Source organism: Lingula anatina, chromosome 2 (assembly GCF_051362555.1).
Source record: "Lingula anatina isolate TDL-2025a chromosome 2, LinAna3.0, whole genome shotgun sequence".
In the NCBI taxonomy this organism is placed as follows: Eukaryota; Metazoa; Brachiopoda; class Lingulata; order Lingulida; family Lingulidae; genus Lingula; species Lingula anatina.
In genome coordinates this window covers 11,409,526-11,428,262 of record NC_141768.1, presented here as the reverse complement: position 1 = coordinate 11,428,262, position 18,737 = coordinate 11,409,526, and the positions used below count along the sequence as shown (strand labels likewise).

At 38.9% G+C, this 18,737-nt stretch overlaps 2 protein-coding genes across 3 annotated transcripts; both read right to left on the bottom strand.

The window, feature by feature from the left end:
* Positions 1 to 241: 241 nt before the first annotated feature.
* Positions 242 to 7,301, bottom strand: LOC147763399 (galactosylceramide sulfotransferase-like). 2 transcript variants are annotated; one of them, XM_087005836.1, is made up of 2 exons: positions 7,087 to 7,301; positions 242 to 1,869 (listed from the first exon to the last, which is right to left on the bottom strand). In XM_087005836.1, exons 1-2 carry the CDS (start codon positions 7,202 to 7,204, stop codon positions 770 to 772), a joined length of 1,218 nt encoding a protein of 405 aa, XP_086861962.1. In that variant the 5' UTR covers positions 7,205 to 7,301; the 3' UTR covers positions 242 to 769. The 2 variants fall into 2 exon arrangements, with proteins under 2 accessions (XP_086861962.1, XP_086861963.1); XM_087005837.1 differs by having other exon boundaries at positions 242 to 1,863.
* Positions 7,302 to 13,793: 6,492 nt separating this feature from the next.
* On the bottom strand, positions 13,794 to 18,582 carry LOC106175176 (large ribosomal subunit protein uL10m). The gene is made up of 5 exons (XM_013557045.2): positions 18,507 to 18,582; positions 15,848 to 16,044; positions 15,454 to 15,626; positions 15,134 to 15,270; positions 13,794 to 14,724 (listed from the first exon to the last, which is right to left on the bottom strand). Exons 1-5 carry the CDS (start codon positions 18,541 to 18,543, stop codon positions 14,516 to 14,518), a joined length of 753 nt encoding a protein of 250 aa, XP_013412499.2. The 5' UTR covers positions 18,544 to 18,582; the 3' UTR covers positions 13,794 to 14,515.
* Between the last annotated feature and the right edge of the window lie 155 nt (positions 18,583 to 18,737).

Here is an 18,737-nt window from a genome sequence, read left to right as displayed (position 1 = left end):
TTTATTCCCACTATCACCACCACAATTCCTTTATATATCCCACATTTACAATTACATACATATTAAAATATCACTTATCTACTGTAATTGCAGTAATATAATTTAGTTTTTCATTTTAAATTTGTTTCGAATATTTTTCAATTGGGCCTCTTCCATACAATATAGTCCTCAAATACACTCGACCAAAAGAGTTAGGAAACTATTATTTAGAATGATTATGAAATAACCATATAAGCTAAGGTAAACATTTAACCAAATTTTAATTCACCCACCGTGCGTTTCTTTTTTATATACAATGAAGATTTTCCTACAACATTACATAGTTTATAATTATTGAAAAACGATATCATATTTCCGAACTTTTTTGCTCGAATGTAGATTTTACCTGGACAAACAGGCTTTGCCTAGCAATGATCAAGCTACGATAATCTTTTCTGTGGCAGGCACCATATATTACATAAGTGAAGATTTCGTATCTTCTTTCGAGTGATCAGTAAAACCTGTGTTTATATGTACGGCCACAGTGGCGGATTTAGAGGAGGGGAGGGGTCAGGTGGTCCCTTCGGTTTCTGAAAAATATATTACACCAATATTCCCCTTTTGAAATTAGAATTTCGACTATCTAAATCATAGTTCTAAACTATACCAAAAGGTACAGTTTGCTCTCCAAAATTTTTTCGGGGCCCTTGAGCAAGCTGCACACCCCACACCAAGAGGGCGATGGTCGGCTTCGCAAGGCCTGCCGTACCGGACCCCCCCCCCCCCCTTTTCAAATAATCCTGGATCCGCCCCTACGGCCAAATTTCACACACTGCAGCGCAAGGTAAGTTCCACTGACATTTCGTTTACAGACATCTATCCAATTTTTAAACCCACATCTTTTCGCCCATTTCAAAGCATTTTTAAAACTTGCAAGCTCGTCATAAAAGTCTTTACCTTGAGAAGCAATTGTCTTTTTCATTTTGGTCAAAAAGTAGTCGTACAAGTGATAGTCAGCTTTACTCCATGCTTTGTGCTGTTGAATGATCCATGGGTCGTCTTCATTCTTAAATTCAGGAGTGTACTTACCAACATTTCGCTTAACATATAGCAGATCATGTACCTTCCAGCATAATTTTCTACCAAGTAAAACCAAACTTTCATCGAACAGCTCATTCACAATGATAAAATCAAATTGTTTATCTATGTAATTAATGTATTGTTCGATAAAAGTTTCGTTGTTTCTGATTTCCATATCGTCATCTTGAAATCCAAACTCGTAGATCATCCCATTTCTTATAAGGCTTTTATGATTTCGGTGCGTGTACATATTCCAATATTTATACGGATTTTGGAAAAACGTTAGCAGACTATTAGAAGATGTAATATTAAATCTTCTTTCCATAGACAGATGGTTAAAAGCACTCTTAAATTGAGAAAATGGTTCACGGACAATTCCTATGCGAAATGAATCATTAGGCATCATGGCGTTTACAACTTCAGCATCAAATATCATGTGATTAATCATCATGTCATACGTTTTATTAGGGTTAAATGCGGCGTCTGCAACAGTTATTCTCCTAAAATGAGCTCTCGGGTCATTTTTACCTTTACTCGGGTAAAAACTAGATCTTCCTGGCAGTGGGTTTAAAACGGTCAACCCGTATTTTACTGCTGCCCGATCTAAGATTGAATAGACAGTGGTAGAGCCACACTTATGAACTTTCAAGGAAACAATATGTCTTTTTGCTTTACAACTGACGTGAGAACATGTCCGTCCCGGGACCTTGTACGGTAAAGGACCAGCAGAAGACGTGTCATCGGGAAGTTGTCCAATACTGGCAAAATATGTTCCACCTGGAGGGTTGGCCCCTTGTGTCCTATCTGAAACTAAGAAGAGTGGTCATATTTCAGATATCTACATGTATATTATAATAGCAGATTACCCGAAGTCTCCGTTTCACGTTTTTCTCCCAAACTACAACGATCTGTTGACAACTGACAGGTGTTAGAAATACCAGTGGGAAGATAGTGGCCATAGTGTGAATTTGATTTATTATAACTGTTAAAAGGGTGGCGGTGTGGTATGATTGGTCATATTTTCTGAATATTTTTGTGTTGACTGATGTGACTGTACTAAGTGCTTCTCGACTACTCTCAATCTCTTGATACATGGTCATCTTGACATCTGGTCATACATCAAGTGACCGTTCAATATGTGATAGATACAATACGAGTCGCCGAGCTGTACGTGAAATATTACGAGTGTATTAGGTATTATAACTTTTATATAGGCTCAAAACGCAATCTGCGATTCCATGGTTCGTGTCAGCTTTACGTAAAGTCGCTCAAAGAAAACCCAAGGACACATAATGACCAGTTTAATGGTTTATTTGTTGACGCTACGTGAAGTCTCAACCTTCTAAACCATCTCCCATGGCTCGCTCCCGTCTCTTAGCTCTCCCGAGCGGTCTCCCTCAGTCTCTCAATATCATCGAACGTCCTTTATACATATTTCTTATCTATGGTGGATTCTGTATTGCATTATTTGGCGATGGTTACTGATTTTAATTACGCAAATTGCACTCGACCACTTACGTTTTATAATAACAGATAAGGCCATAAAACGAGTCGAGTGCACAAGCAAGTGACTCCATCAAATTAGTAACAAGTCTGGAGATAATATTTGTGAACTGAACAACGAGTAATTTTCACGTACAGCTCGGCGACGAGTGTTGTATCTGGCTTAAACCACGGCCTCTGATTGGCTACTGCACTGCCCTTGCGATATTTTATTCATACATGCTGGAAGCCCTTGTGGTCCCTTAGTGCTGTGTTGGACGTTGGAGGACAAAGCTGGACACGCCTTTACAGTCCCCTCGACCAAAGTCAGTCCCAGCCGCTTTGCGCAGCAGTAGCAGCAGCAGCAGCAGCACCACCACCACCACCACCACCAGCAGTTTAGATACTGAAAAGTTCCCTAAAAGGCTTGCTCGGATCGCTGACAATCTCCTGCTGGCGAATACAGTAGAATACAGTAGAAGTCCCTTGAACTAGTATGGAAATTGCCTTATCGTCGCGCTCACATCGCTCACGAAATCCCCAACGATAATCTTCCATTTCCTTGAACGAATATAAAAATTAACTTCCTGTCTAGCATGGATCGCTAACGAATATGAAAACTGCCTTATGGTTTCGTCTAGATTACCTATCACTCGCCTGTTTGTTTGGAGATGGTTTAAATGACAAAATGTACACACTTTTCAAATGCGTACATTGGCGCAACTATGTGCCAGGAAATCTTTTGCGTTGTCGGACAGTTGCTGGTCAAATTGGGTTGCCTGAAAGGAAAAAGTGGCCATAGCACCCCCCCCCCCCCAGTAGCCTATATTTGATCGTAGACAACAATCAGCGGTCATCTTGGTCGCAGCGCACGGCGGTGAGAAACTGTAAAACACAGTACGGCTGCCTTGGTAAAGTCTACCTGTACGCCGTACATACCGATCTGCGGGCGTAGTGGCCTCCTTGCACGGCGGAGAGAAGCCGTAATGCCGAGTCCGGCTTCTGCAGTGGAGGCTACGTATGCGTCGAAGACGGCGCACGGCGAGGTGACGACGCGCTACCGTGTAATGCTTCACCCGACTTGAACGGCGAAGGCAACGAACCTGGTAGCGGAAGACGGTAATCGCCGATGAAGGCTACCTGTACGTGCGCTATAGACACCGATCGACTGTCGTCTCGGCTTCAGCGCACGGAAAGGAGCAACGGTTCCACAGTGAAGGTTATCTGGCCGGGATAGACGCTAATCGCCGGCCGTCTCTCCCTCCGTCCACCCCGTTCTGAGCGCCGGGGTGGTTTTCGAAATACGGCACTATTTTTTGGCTGCCAGATTCGCTTTTGAAAAACGACACTACTGAAAACGATGCTGTTTTGCGTTCCCAGCCAACAGTACCCAGTACCGTTCGTTAACTAGCACCTTAGGCCGTACACAGCGATCGGTATCTCTTGGGTCGCAATTTACTGACACTCACCTTTTACACAATATCGTAACTGCCACAGAGATCGTCGGGAAAAGAGAACATAAGGGACAGACAATTTCCGTTTAAAGATGACAGAATTTCATGAAATTCGAACATCAACAGTCTTTGAGCACTTCCCATTTCATGAATTTCGAACAAACCGACCTTTTCCTTATTTTAATTATTTTTTTTCTGTACGAAATTCATGGCACATTACCGTAACTATATTAGCTCTCTAAATATTTTATGGAGAAGAAATGCTGTACAAATAGTATTTTACATTATAATAGTTACTGATTGCATATGGCAAATTAATTTTTAATCCAAAGTCGGCCTTATATTGAAGCAAATGTTTTTCATTTCTTTTCTTCTACTCATAGGCAACTTGACCAAGACAACAGAAAAAAAAAAAAAAAAACTATAAAAACACTCAGAGAGCGCAGACCTCCGCCAAGGCAGCAATTTTTGATTATTATTGATTATTGATCCGGATCACCACCAATAGCTAATCATTCTAAGTTAACCCATTTCTGACCTACCCTGAAAATTTCATCAAAATCAGTCTATAACTTTTTGAGTTATGTTGATGATTGATTTTTGATTTATTGATTATTGATTGATTATTGATCCAGATCACCACCAAAAACTAATCACTTCTAACCTACCCTGAAAATTTCATCAAAATCGGTCCATGACAGACAAACAGACAAACTAACAAACAGGGGTGAAAACATAACCTCCTTGGCGGAGGTAAAAAAGATCAGTCTGTCCTTGTGCACAAAAGGGGCAAAGTTTGTGTAGTGGTTGAACTGAAATATCACAGGAAATGCTTCAGTACCTATACCAGGTCTTCCCAACTGCTCATATTATTGAAAAAAAAAAAAAAAATAGCAGCATCATGTGCCTAAAGGCCAGTATTGTCCGACTCCAAGTGCTATCCTCCAGTGATATACCAGCAGGTTTCTTAAGAGGATTTCCCGCAGTTCTGGTATGGGACAATATTTACTTAAAGGAAGAAACTCTCACTGGGGCTACCTACAATTCTAATGGCATAATGAGAGAACAGTTTCATTAGCTCTGTATGTATAAATTCAAATTACTGTTTTTCTTTTTATCAAGAGCTTGTAAAATATGTGGGTATTACCTCCAATATTTCTGTGACTGTCAGTCACCATCATCAGGGAGTAAATGACTAGGGTCATTTCACCTGGAATGAAAATCCAGGTCAATTGCCCCTAATCACTGGCCTTGTGTTGTAACTGTTACTTGCTCCCCCCGGGGCTCCTCTGCATCCCTCTGGAGCACCGTGAGGTAGATAGCTGGTAAATCATACCCCCCCTGTCTGTTCAGGTCTGGTTGTTTGGTCCTGATGTGTACAGCTTCTGCTATTTTTCTTTGGAATGTCCAGTTTTCCCTGTCTATCACTTTCAGGCTGTCAAAGTCTATGTGGTGACCTGGATGTTTGCAGGTGTGTTCTCCAAGGGCTGATTTCCAGTTGTTTTTGGCCACTGAGTCTTTGTGTTCTTTCATTCTTGTGGCTAATGGTCTTCCTGTCTCGCCAATGTATTCTCCTTGGCAGGTTCCACATTTGACTGAATATATCACACCACATTGCTCTCCTTGGGTTAGAGGATCCTTGGGCTTCACTAGTGCTTGTCTCAGCGTCCAACCTGGCTTATGGTGGAGTTTGATGTTATATTTTTTATAAACCCGGCTTAGTTTTTCTGACAGACCTTGGCAGTATGGTAACACTATACTTTGCTTTGCACCCTCAATGAGGCCCATTGCATCCTTTTCTTTGTCATGTCTGTTCTTGCCTCTTTTTTCCCCTTGTTTTAGTGCCCATTTTGGATATCCACATGCTAACAGGTCTTTTTCAATCTTCTTCCTTTCTGTTTGTTTGTCTTCTGTATCGGATATCACGGTCTCACATCGGTGGAAAAGTGAAGCTGGTACACTAAGTTTTTGCGAGGTTGGATGATGAGACGACCACTGTAAGTAGTGATCTGTGTTCGTGGCTTTCCTGTACACTGTGGTTTTAATCCGTTCTTTGTCTTTGGTCATCTTTACATCTAGCATTGGCAGAGAACCTTCTACATTTTCTTCTTCTATTGTGAAGTGTATACTTTGGTGTTGTGCATTAATGTGTTCAAACAGTGCCTGCACATGCGTCTTCTTGGATACGACTCCTGTGTCATCAACATATCTTCCCCAGAACTTAGGTGGGTTGGGTGTTGTTTGGAGTGCTTTCATTTCAAATTCTTCCATTTACTCCCTGATGATGGTGACTGACAGTCACAGAAATATTGGAGGTAATACCCACATATTTTACAAGCTCTTGATAAAAAGAAAAACAGTAATTTGAAAGTAATGGCATAATGATTCAAAAAGAACAGCTGAATGTGTCACTGCCAAGCCAGGGGAGACAGTCATTGACATTGGGTGAAATTAGGTCATAGTTTGACTCATGCATATGCAGGTTACGTCTAATTGCGTCCTATGATTGGACAATGTGTCCTAGGCACCGCCATGTTTTACCCTACGCGTTGTATCCTTGCATTACTTAGTGCGGGTGTTTGAAACTGAACACCGTTTTCTTAGTTTTCTTTTGTGGGAGGAACTCAGCGCATTCCGATGGCAAAATACTCTGCTATATTAGTTCTGAATCGACCTTCCATCCGGCGATGTGGGAAGTAAACAGCATCTCTCAGGCTTTGTGTTTGGATAACAGCAAATATGGCCATTGATGATGATGATAATGATGATGATGATGATGATGATGACAGAGACAGAGGGAGGGTGAGACTATCTTGTGAAAGAATACTATCTATGTGACCCTGGCAGTAACGCTTTATTATTAAGTAACAAGTCCCTGCTGAGGCAAGTTTTAAGTGACTGAGACTGCGTTCCCACAAACCCATTGTACCAACTAGGTCGATCATACGCTGAGGGATTCTCGCAGCAGTGGAAGCAGATTAAATGTCTGGCACGCCTCTTGAGTAGGGGATTGTGATAATCATATGCATGCCGAGATGACGAGAAAGAGAGAGAGAGAGAGAGAGAGAGAGAGAGAGAGACCGATTTTTACCTTTTGGCAAAATCCTAGTGTTCATGACATATCTGCTACTTAATTTTCTCTCCGCCCAATAAATGGAAAATATCGAAATCGTGCTTATGCACAGAGCAAAAAATTTCGCCTTCATCATTGTACCCAAAATAATAATGTTTCCATATGTCACATGTCGTGTGTCTCCTAAGACTTAGTGTATGATTATCAGAGCGTTTACTAGAGTACTACTCACAAGTCATATGACCTAGTGGACAGTGAGGTGTAAGTCAGATTAGGGAAATATATCGCCCCGTCCCTGCAGGCGCACAGCAATTAAAACACGTGAACACGTGGGGAGGATCGTGAGAGGGACCATTACAGGATTAGCGGTCTTCTCTTCATGTAGGTCCGCCATATTTAGGTCGCGGCCTTACTAGTACATGATCTGAAAGGTCCCTATAACTGGAACGTTTTCAAACTTAGTTTACCTTCAAACTTTGGTATAATTTTTTATTGTGTAAAATTTATTGGCAAAGTAATAAAGTCTTCTGAAAAGAAAATACAACTTAAAATTAAAGTAAGGCACCGTTCACATGAAAAATCCAAATTCTAAAAATCCAAAAATCCATTGGCGGTATCTAGTGATCACGGTCTGTGCCCTGAACACCTCGCGGCGTAATTAACTAGCAGCGCGAGCGAGTCGTTTCCAAAGCTGTAATTAATTCTCGGCTGCGCTCGGAGGAGATTCTCACGCCTGGACGCATGCGCAGTAATATCTCTTATCTGTGGATTTCATCAGTTTGGACTCATATCTGTCGTGTGTATATGGACCTCACCTTCTTCGTCTTGTTGTTGCACAAAATCGACAAACACATTTTTCAAAGCAACCGTGACCGTCATTATCTTTCTCTCTAACTTACTGCTGCGCATTCGTCAAGGTGCCAGACTCTCCTCCATCGAGATTCTATTTCGAGATACGGGGCCATGGAATCGAGACACTTGCACGTGCGCAAGTGTCTCGATTCCATGGCCCCGTATCTCGAAATAGAATCGGTTATGGAATCGAGACACTAACGCACGTGCGCAACATAGCGAACCTTTCGAGATACGGAGCCCAGCACACAAATGGAAAATGAAGGCCATAAAGTGTCAAGACAGGCAATTTACCATGTGTTAAAGAAATATAACGAAAAACTTGGCATTTCCTGTACTCTAGGCTTCTGTTGTAGTTGAAACAACATAACCCGGTATTGTTTGATCGTGTCGATAGCAATCTCTTTGCATCAGCGATAAAGGAAATTGAAGTGAGACTATTAAGTAGGAGCAGAGCGTGTTCGTTAAACCGACTAATTTCGGTATCCGATAGGGATTACTTGCCGATTCTCCTACCCTGTAATTATCATGCAGCCTCTATTGTTCGACCATACGGGGCAGGGTTGGGAGTCCATGCGGCCTTTTGGTAAGGTTACTTTCCGGTGGCACTGTATGCCTTAGATCACGCGGTTTGTTTGAAAAGCCGACACGGAGCGTTCCTAGATTTTTTCTGTGACTTTGTTTTAAGCTGAGATTTAGTTTGGGTCCACCTCTGACGTTAAAGAGCACAATGTGATAAAAGGCAGACGACACCAGGACGGTTTTAGTTTAAGCAAGCCCCTATAAGAAGAGGGAATCATTACAAAACATTCTACCGTGTCAAAGCAATTGCGACGATGCAAACTTTATGAAAAACACATTTGGCATAGAATTCTGCAAAGAAGAAACCCTTTTTGTCTGCTGAACGCGGTTTACAGGTGGTATGAAAAGGGCAGATCCAGGATTGGAAGGGGGGGGGCGTTTTTTTTTACGGATGACAGGTCTCGGATTCGAAGCTGACCCTCGCCCCCCTTGTGGTGGAGTTTGGGGCCCGCTGAAGGGCCCCATAATACATGTATTTTGGTGTTTTGGAGGGCAAACGGCGCCATTTGTAACAGTTAAGAACTATAAATCAGCTAGTCATGAATTCTAATTTCAAAGGGGGAATATTAGTGTGATTTTTTTCAGAAACCGAAGGGGGAGGTCAGCCCCCCCCCTATAAATCCGCCACTGATCCATATAATCATAGTTTTTTTTTTAAATAAAGTTAGTATTGATCTCTTCTTTTAACACGGATGCAAATTGTGGACTTCAACGGATTTATCTAGGGTCAAATAAACTAAAATTCCGGACTAACAGTTCAGCGAACAATATATTGTGAAACAGGTCCCTGGATGTTGATCAAGTGGAAACAAACAGCAAGGGCCGTGGATGTTTGTTTAAACCATCTTTATTCTCACTATTTAAGTTCTCATCACCATCACAATTTTTCCCTAATACCACATTTACATAACATACATATTTATATCACTTATTTACTGTAATTGTAATACTGAAATATGCCCTAGCTTCACGAGATATGGTTAATATCACGAGATATCAAAAAGAGGCGCGCGACACGTGACATCCTATGTTTCGCCACTGCGCCACGAACAGTGGCCACATGTACAAGACAAACTAACCCATAACCTTTCAATAACAGAATAAAAATCATCGATCTGAATAAAAACACATATCCAGTCAAATACATTGAGATATGAGAAAAAGTCAAATTGTAATGCTCACACGAAGTTTAATAGTTTATCGGATATGAAAGTAGTTTACAAGCAGTCATATTGGCCTTTAATTTTCTCCTTTTTCAGCTCCATGCTTGATCTCAAATTTCACATTTTTTCCATGATACTGCACATTGCTACTTATAAGGCGTGATGTTTCAAACATGACAAATTACATCATTAAGTTTTAATTGATCAAGATAAAAAATATTATTGTGCCAGCAAAAGCCACAATAAAATCTCAATATGATTTTTTTATTTTAATTTTTTTTCATTTTCTTTTTTTTTTTTTTTGCCCTCCTGGAATTCCATACAATATAGTCCTCATATACACTCGAACAAAAAAGTTAAAAAACATCGTTATTTTGAATAATTATAAAATAACCATATCAGCTAAGGTAAATATTTAACCAAGTATTGATGGATAATGCACCCACCATTCGTTAATTTTTAATATATACTGAAGATTTTCCCACTACATTACATAGTTTTAATTTTTGGAAAAACGATATCATATTTCCAAACTTTTTGATCGAATGTAGATCTTATCTGGACAAACAGAATTTGCCTAGCAATGATCAAGCTACGATAATCTTTTCTGTGACAGGCACCATAAATTAAATTAGTGAAGATTTTGTTTTTTCATTCGAGTGATCAGTAAAACTTGACGAGTTCTGTTTATTGGTACGGCCAAATTTTTCACACTGCAGCGCAACGTAAGTTCCACTGACATTTCGTCGACAGACATCTATCACATTTTTAAACCCACATCTTTTCACCAATTTCAAAGCATTTTTAAAACTTGCAAGCTCGTCATAAAAGTCTTTAGCTTGAGAAGCAATTGTCTTTTTCAATTTGGTCAAAAAGTAGTCGTACAAGTGATAGTCAGCTTTACTCCATGCTTTGTGTTGTTGAATGATCCATGGGTCGTCTTCATTCTTAAATTCAGGAGTGTACTTACCAGCACCTTGCTTTACATACAGCAGATCATGTACCTTCCAGCATAACTTTCTACCAAGTAAAACCAAACTTTCATCAAACAGCTCATTCACAATGATAAAATCAAATTGTTTATCTATGTATTCAATGTATTGTTCGATAAAAGTTTCGTTGTTTCTGATTTCCATATCGTCGTCTGGAAATCCAAACTCGTAGATCATCCCATTTCTTATTATGCTGTTATGACTTCGGCGCGTGTACATATTCCAATATTTATACGGGTTTTGGAAAAATGTTAGCAGACTATTAGAAGAAGTAATATTAAATCTTCTTTTCATAGACAGAAAGTTAAAAGCACTCTTAAATTGAGAAAATGGCTCACGGACAATTCCTATGCGAAGTGAATCGTTGGGCATCATGGGTTTTACAACTTCAGCATCAAATATCATGTGATTAATCATCATGTCATATGTTTTATTTGGGCTGTATGCGGCATCTGCAACAGTTATTCTCCTAAAATGAGCTCTCGGGTCATCTTTACCTGTAGTCGGGTAAAAACTAGGTCTTCCTGGCAGTGGGTTTAAAAGGGTCAACCCGTATTTTACTGCTGCCCGTGTGAAGATTGAATAGATGGTGGTAGAACCGCATTTGTGAACTTTCAAGGAAACAATATGTCTTTTTGCTTTACAATTGACGTGAGAACATGTCCGTCCCGGGATCTCGTACGGTAAAGGAGCAGCCGAAGAAGACGTGTCATCGGGAAGTTGTCCAATACTGGCAAAATATGCTCCACCTGGAGGGTTGGCCCCATTTGTCCTATCTGAAACTAAGAAGAGTGGTCATATTTCAGATATTTATAATAATAGTGAAAATCGCGCTCTTCTTGTTCCTCAAATTTCAGGTAGTGTTTCACCGAGCTAGATTGTTATACAAAGTACACCTAAATTAAAACTAGCATTTATCGAAGTTGAATAGTTCACCACAACTGCTAAGACAAAGTTGGAATTTTAGTCTAAATGAATACGTCTCGGTAGCCTCTTTACTCCTGGAAGCTCCTTGTCTGGATGTACATACTTCTCAAATGTGGTAGCATGGGAACTTCTGGTGACACTGTCCGTCTGAATTTAGATGGCAACCCTGATTTTCAAAAACTAAACGACAAAGAACTATCGTCGTGCTAGTAACGGATATAACGCAGTCAAAATGTCTTAACTGATTAAAACAAATGAAAAATAGACGATCGCCGGAGATTGATCGACAAAGAACTCGTCGTGCTAGAAACTGATATAACGCAGGCAAAATGTCTCGATAGATTAAAACAAATGATAAATAGACGATCGCCGGAGATTTATCTTATTATCGAACTACTTTCACCGGCAATACAATCAGTTCCCGAAATAAGAGGAATGAAGATTGATAACGTTGAATATTTGATTACGTCATACGCAGACGATCCGCCTTTAATCCTGTCATGGACAGATAAGATTCAAAACGAAGGAGTGCGAACTTAAACCTAATTAAAATCATCAAAGAGAAACAATAAAAATTGCCGGACATTTCAAGCGTAAAAAACCGAAAACACCTTAGACTGACAGGCAAAACGAAAGAAATAGAGGTAGAAGGGGCAGAGCATAACATACGTGGAAAGTTTGCGACGTGTACATCGCAAATTCATCAACTGAGCTATTCCACCTAACTGACGTGTTAGATGTGTTTAAATAACAGCAGTTATGACCACTGATGATGATGATGATGTTGATGAGGAAGAGGGGGTGCGAACGAATATTATCTGTGTATGTATATTATGTGAAAGAATATTATCTGTGTGACGCTGGCAGTACCTCTATATTATTAACAAGCCCCTGCTGAGGCGAGTTTTCAGTGACTTAGAGACCATTCCCAAAGACTTTCGTACTAACTTTGGATCGAACTATCTCCGAGGGGATTCTCGCTTAATTGCAATAAACTTGGGCGACTTAGATGTCTGTCACGCCTGCTGAGGCTGATAGGGGTAATTAACTATCGTTTAGCAGCTCAAGTGGGCGTCCCAGACGTCTAAGCCGCTTGGGCTGAAAGCAATTTAGCGAGGGACCCCGTGGAGATGGACCGATCCTGTTAGATCGATCTAGGGATGGGAACCCAGTCTTAAAGAATGGTAATCAGGTTGATAACTTCTCCCACAGATATTTGGATCGATCTATCTCCCTGGGGAGTCTGACTAAATTGCTATCGACTTAACCGGCTTAAATGTCCTCTTGGAAATAGATCGATCCACAGTTAGTACAGAGAATAAGACTGGATTCCCATGCCTAGATCGATCCATCTCTGAGGGGTTTTTCGCTAAATTGCAATCATCTTAAGCAGCTTAGATGTCTCTCACCCCTACTTAAGCTGCTAGGGGGTAATTAATTATCTTTTAACAGCTTCAGTAGGTGTGCCAGACATCTAACCCGCTTATTAAGCTGAAAGCAAGTTATCGAGAAATCTCTCAAGAGATGGATCGATCTTGTTAGATCGATCTAGGCATGGGAACCCAGTCTTATTCTCTGTACTATAGAGAAAATGTCCTTACAATAAAAAACAATAAAGTATTTACGACTTGCCAATGAAGTCTTTTGAGCCGGATGCTGTTTGAATATCTTGTGGTGCGCACATGTGTAAAGCAACCTACGCATTATTTGGTAGTGTTTCAGCATTCCACTGCTTGGAGAAATTGTTCTCTCTTTTCCCAGCTAAGACTTTTTCCATTGGACTGAAAGAGGGAATTTTAAACTGTGGACAAGACATACTGAAATGGTAATCATGGTCAGAATGTTAAATCAACTATGCTAGGACACAACATACAGGATAGGTCTGAATTTCTGTCAATTGTTTTCAGGTACCGCAAATGGGAATTTAAATATCAGGGATGTGCTGCACCGCCCCAGACAGTACAGGATGAGTGACTACAACTGGGTAAAAAGAACAACAGAATTTGAGGTGGAGGGAAGGAGGAATCCAGGAAGGGCAATGTTAACTTGGAGGTAGTGAATGCAGACAGGAGACAGCTGCAAGCTGAAGACACAAAACCTAGAAATAGACAAGAATGGAGGGGGGAGGGACATATGTGGGAAGAGGTCCAACTCTGATTATGCAGGATGGAAGACCTGAAAACCGAAGATGATAATACAAAGCAAGACATACACAATACTGAACGGTTTTATTGTTTTTTATGTCTGAATTGGGTAAGACAAGTAGCTTTGCAGGATATGTTGAATAATATATATATAATAACATTTTTACACTGAGTTTACCTTCAAACTTTGGTATAATTTTTTATTGTGTAAAATTTGTTGGCGAAGTAATAAAACCTTTTGAAAAGAAAATATAACTTAAAATTGAAGTTTAATCAATAAATGTGGATAAATCCACTTTGGGTTTTATAGAAGTTAGTTCACTGTTTATACATGTAGGGGGGAACTATTCACACCCCACTTGCCATGCAGCAATGGAATATGCAAGTTGCGCTATTACTTTATTTACAAACTGAAAATTTGTTTGTAGAACTGAAAATGGAAAGAGGAATTTCAACAAAATTCTAAATAGTTTTTTTGTGGTTACTCGCACCAACTAAATTCTATTTGTTATCTCATTAGTAGCAGTTTATCAAATATGACTTCTTCTATAGCCGAACGTATTTGTAAAATTTAACCAAAAGAAATGTTTCGTTAATAATCATGTAAACATGACAGAGACAACCACTTAACTACACTAATTAATAGACAAGACAGGGAGAAACTCAAAACTGCCATTTTTTATCTACCATGCTTACTAAGCAGAAAACAAGGTGCTATGTCAATGAATTTGCCTTCAAGTGTTTTGACCATTACTAACATCTCCATGTGATTAAATGTAACAAACCATCAACTAGATGTGTTTTCATCCCCATTTTGTTTGATATATTGTTCTATGTTACAAGTCAGCTCTTTTGGGTGATTATTAAGTAACTGCACAATTCTTTCTCCTGGCATCTTTAACAGAGTCACAAGCTGTGTTCTCTCCACCTCCATGTCCAGTGTGGCATAGTGCAGCAGATCTGCTTTGTTCAGGATAGTATTGTCCACAACAGCAGCTAAAAAAAATGAACAAACAGTTAATACCTGAGGCACTTTAGCACAAAGCAGCAACATGTTGAAAACTTTTAAAAACAGAAAAATGTTCAGACTTACAGTTATGAAAGATTTGCCTGACTAAAGGCCTTACTTAATGTCAGATTATCCATTATTCAGTATGTCAGTTTTTAAAATTGTTGTCTGTCTCTTAGACGGGCCGAATGCAATATTTTTATTGGTCTTTGAAAAGTTTTTGCTCATGACAGGTAGGACTCCCTATTTCAATTTTGGATTGACATTTTTTTCAGATTTTTATAATTGGAGTATGTCATATGGAGCCAAGGTGCCCTGATTCAGTAAGGAAATGAATTTGAACCCATTTCACAATTTTGGCTAAACCCCTGCCCCACGTTGCACCTGTTTACTCACCTAAGGGTATGAGTTGAGGAAACTTCCTTATTAAACCCAAAAGTTCCTTTAGCCGAGCATCCTCAGATGTGGCATAAAAATTGTGGTTCAATAGCAGTGGAGACAGGTGGATCCATCTGGTGTCATGGATTGCACGCCTTAAAAACAAAATAGACAAGACAATAAAAACTGTTCTCTCACACAAAGGCATAAATTCTTAAATTGCTTGCTTACCACTTTGATGTGGATTTCTAAATCAAATATATATCAAACCAAAAAGTTCTGCATCATCTTTACTACATTTACAATCAGCCTTTTTTAGCCTTTCCATCTACACTTACTTCATAACCGTATTACTAATCACAGGCATTTTGAACCCTTGGGCTTCCAACTGCAACTTGATTTTCTTGGTGTCTCTCATGCCCATGGGTAGCTTCTGGCAGATTAAAATCAGCCCTGCATTCTCTAAGTGCTTTTTGCATTTTCTAACTAGAAAATCCTGATACAAGTTGACCTGCATGAATAAAAATATGAATAATTTCAGAATTAAATAGTTGTATCCAATTTCTATATATAATTTCCAAATCTGAAGCAAAATAATAATTTGAAATTTCAGCAATGAATCAATTTCTTTTTCTGTTTTTGTTAAGGCAATATATTACACAAGTTTGGGTAACATCTATACATCATGTGATTTACTTGCACTGAATGTCATATTGGGATTAATAATTATACCTCTTCCTCTTCATTCTCTCTTATCCTTGCCCACTTTGTTTTAGGGCATATTGGTTTTTGTAGGTCCTCTAGAATCAGTGGTTCTGTAATTGCTTGCAACGCCCGTATGACCATTGGTCTATGTTTACGTGTCTTGACATTCATTTTGGCTTTGTGACGTACTATCAATGAGACAGGTCTTGTAGTTTCCAGCCATCCTGCAAAATATGTGTATGAACTGAGATTATTCAAAATTCAAAAGTGGAAAACAATTTTTGCTGAATTTGTACACTTTTAAGTCATAGATAAAAAGTGAAAGGGCTGTGTTTGTTACACACTGATGACACATTATATCACACTCTTAGACTAGGTTCCCACAGATTTAGATCGATCTATCTGGATCGACCTAACTCCCTGGGGGTTCATGCTAAATTGCTGTCAGCTTCTGGGAGCCGAGCGTGCATAAAGTTAATTACCCCCTTACAGCTTTTAGTAGGCGGGACAGACATTTGAGCCGGATAAGCTGACAGCAATCTAGTGATACTCTCCGAGGAGATAGATCGATCTAAATATCTGTGGGAATGGTCTCTTAATCCTTATCCTACCACAACACTCAATGTACCTAACCTATGTAAGATAACTAACAAAGCTGTAAAAGAGAGCGTAAACTGGATTTGATAAAAAAGTTCCAAGCTATAAAATACCTTAATATAAATGTTTTTAGACATAAGACTATATTTTTCTTCATCAACTTTGACCTGAAAGAACAGTGACATGCATTCCTTACATTTTCGCTTTGCTTATATAATGTAAACTTTTGGATGCTGCATTCCCCCAGCTAATAACTAACTGAAGTTTTTCATTTTTTGATATCAATAATGTGGTGACCAATACTATTCAAACAAATCGATTTTGCAATTTATTAACTGATATTTTGATGTTTTTACAAGAAATTTCAGGTTTTGGTCATTTCAGGGATGAAAATTTGCCATAACCTTATTGGTCAAATGTGCCTGAAATTTCCTGTAAAAAACCTTATTTAAGTGACCATAAAGTGCCAAACAAAACTGATAAAAGTCACTGCATAACAACAGACTTTAGAAAAATACTGAGTGTCAAATACGTAAAAGAGAAGGGAAGAAACAAAATGTTCATAATTGTTCCAAATAAAAATAAAAATACTCTTAATCTAGTTTCTATTTTATTTGATAAAAAGTACCATTTAACCTTTGCCTTAATTTTAGAAACCATAACTTGAGTTTAAAGCTTAGTACTTATTTGTTGATAAAAAAGCAAGTGCCATTGGAATATTTGGTAATGTATACAGTAAACTGACAGAACACTTTCGTCTCAAGATTCAGCTAAAAATGCAAATCTTGAACAATTAAATCAAAATTGTAACGTCGCACCTCATCGTGCCACTTCCCAAGAATGAGAAAAAGCACAAAATGCATGCTCGTGTGTGTGTGTGTGTGTGTGTGTGTGTGTGTGGGGGGGGTAGTTTTACTGGCACTGCTAACAGTTTTGGACACTGAAAATGAAGTTTAAGTGATTATAACCCTCCAGCCCTGCTGGTGATTTCTAGAATAAAATAATGTTTTTTTTAAATCGAGGCTCAAAGAATCCAACATCTGGTCTTCCCAGTGATCACCTGGGACGACTTCCAGTCTCCAGGAGGCATTTTGGATGGAAAGATGGAAGTAATAACTCTTACCTGTGTTGAGTAAATAATAACTTGTATATCGATGTCAATATGATGTTTGCTTGGAAAGTAAACCCTCAAAGTCCCTCCACAGTATTATCTTTACAACAAGACAATCTTCTCATGTATGACAGAGAATCTTATCAATGTTACTTAGCCTTGCAATGCTTTGTGTAAGTGTCGTCTGAGTGTTTGTTCCCTGCATGAGACAGAGATGTACAACTTCACCTGTCAGAAACCAACAAAAAGCACAAATGATTCCATGTGACTCGTTTTTATTTACAGCAGTCAAGAATTGTAGTTAGGGTAAGTCTCTATACTAATAAAACATCATAAAGATAGTTAATGAAAATTTAGAGCATGCTGTGTAGCACAATACAAGGGCTGGTTTATTGAATTTTTGGTGCGACATTTTGATTTATTGTTGCCAATAATCGGTTGGGTGTGTGGTTTTTTTTTTTTTTGTTTTGATGCGATATGTAAATTATCACTGCAAACTGCTGAAAATATCTTAATAACTCGATATTTGGATTCTGCAACCCTATAAAACATTAGCTTCAACCTCAAAAAGTTTTCTTCCATTCATCTGAATGAAACACTGTTGATCACTAGAACTAAATGAAAATCCTATGGGGCTTTCACGTAAACTATGACAACCTTGGCCAAAATTTTTCCTTTTAGTGACGAGCCCCTCTTAGATCCTTTTTGTGTCCTGTCAGAACAGTGGGAACCAGGGCAGATTTAAATAATTTTTATATGTAATTGCTTGTATTATATACAATTTCTTTGCAATTCCGTGGGGTTATGAGTCTGTGATCTTGAATCTTGATGTTATTTTATAATTTAGCTGTAAATTTACATTTATGTTTTGTCTTTATTTAAAATATTTAGTTCATTGCTGATTTCACTGATTTAAAGTAAGACAGGTTAAACGAACTTGTATCGAACCATGCAAGATCCCTGATCCCAAAACCTTACCTCGCACTGATACGCGCAATCTGACCGCTGCAGCCATCTTTATTTACCAGTAACAGGTGCGCGATGTAAAGTTACAGCTTCAGTAAAAACCTGTTCCATTCAAATAATCCTCAAAATAGAACAAAAATTATATTAAACACTAAAAATATTATATTATTTCATAATATGCGATCTATATTTGCAAATAACACAGCAGATGATATTTATTTGGTAAAATCAGGTGCTATACGC

Coding starts and splice junctions, on each gene's coding strand:
- LOC147763399 (XM_087005836.1), bottom strand. CDS start 7,204: ATGATGAAGGCGAAATTTTTTGCTCTGTGCATAAGCACGATTTCGATA. Junction 1,870..7,086: donor CACTAGGATTTTGCCAAAAG/GTAAAAATCGGT, acceptor CACTCTTCTTAG/TTTCAGATAGGACACAAGGG.
- LOC106175176 (XM_013557045.2), bottom strand. CDS start 18,543: ATGGCTGCAGCGGTCAGATTGCGCGTATCAGTGCGAG. Junction 16,045..18,506: donor ATTGCGCGTATCAGTGCGAG/GTAAGGTTTTGG, acceptor CATATTTTGCAG/GATGGCTGGAAACTACAAGA. Junction 15,627..15,847: donor GAGAGAATGAAGAGGAAGAG/GTATAATTATTA, acceptor TTATTCATGCAG/GTCAACTTGTATCAGGATTT.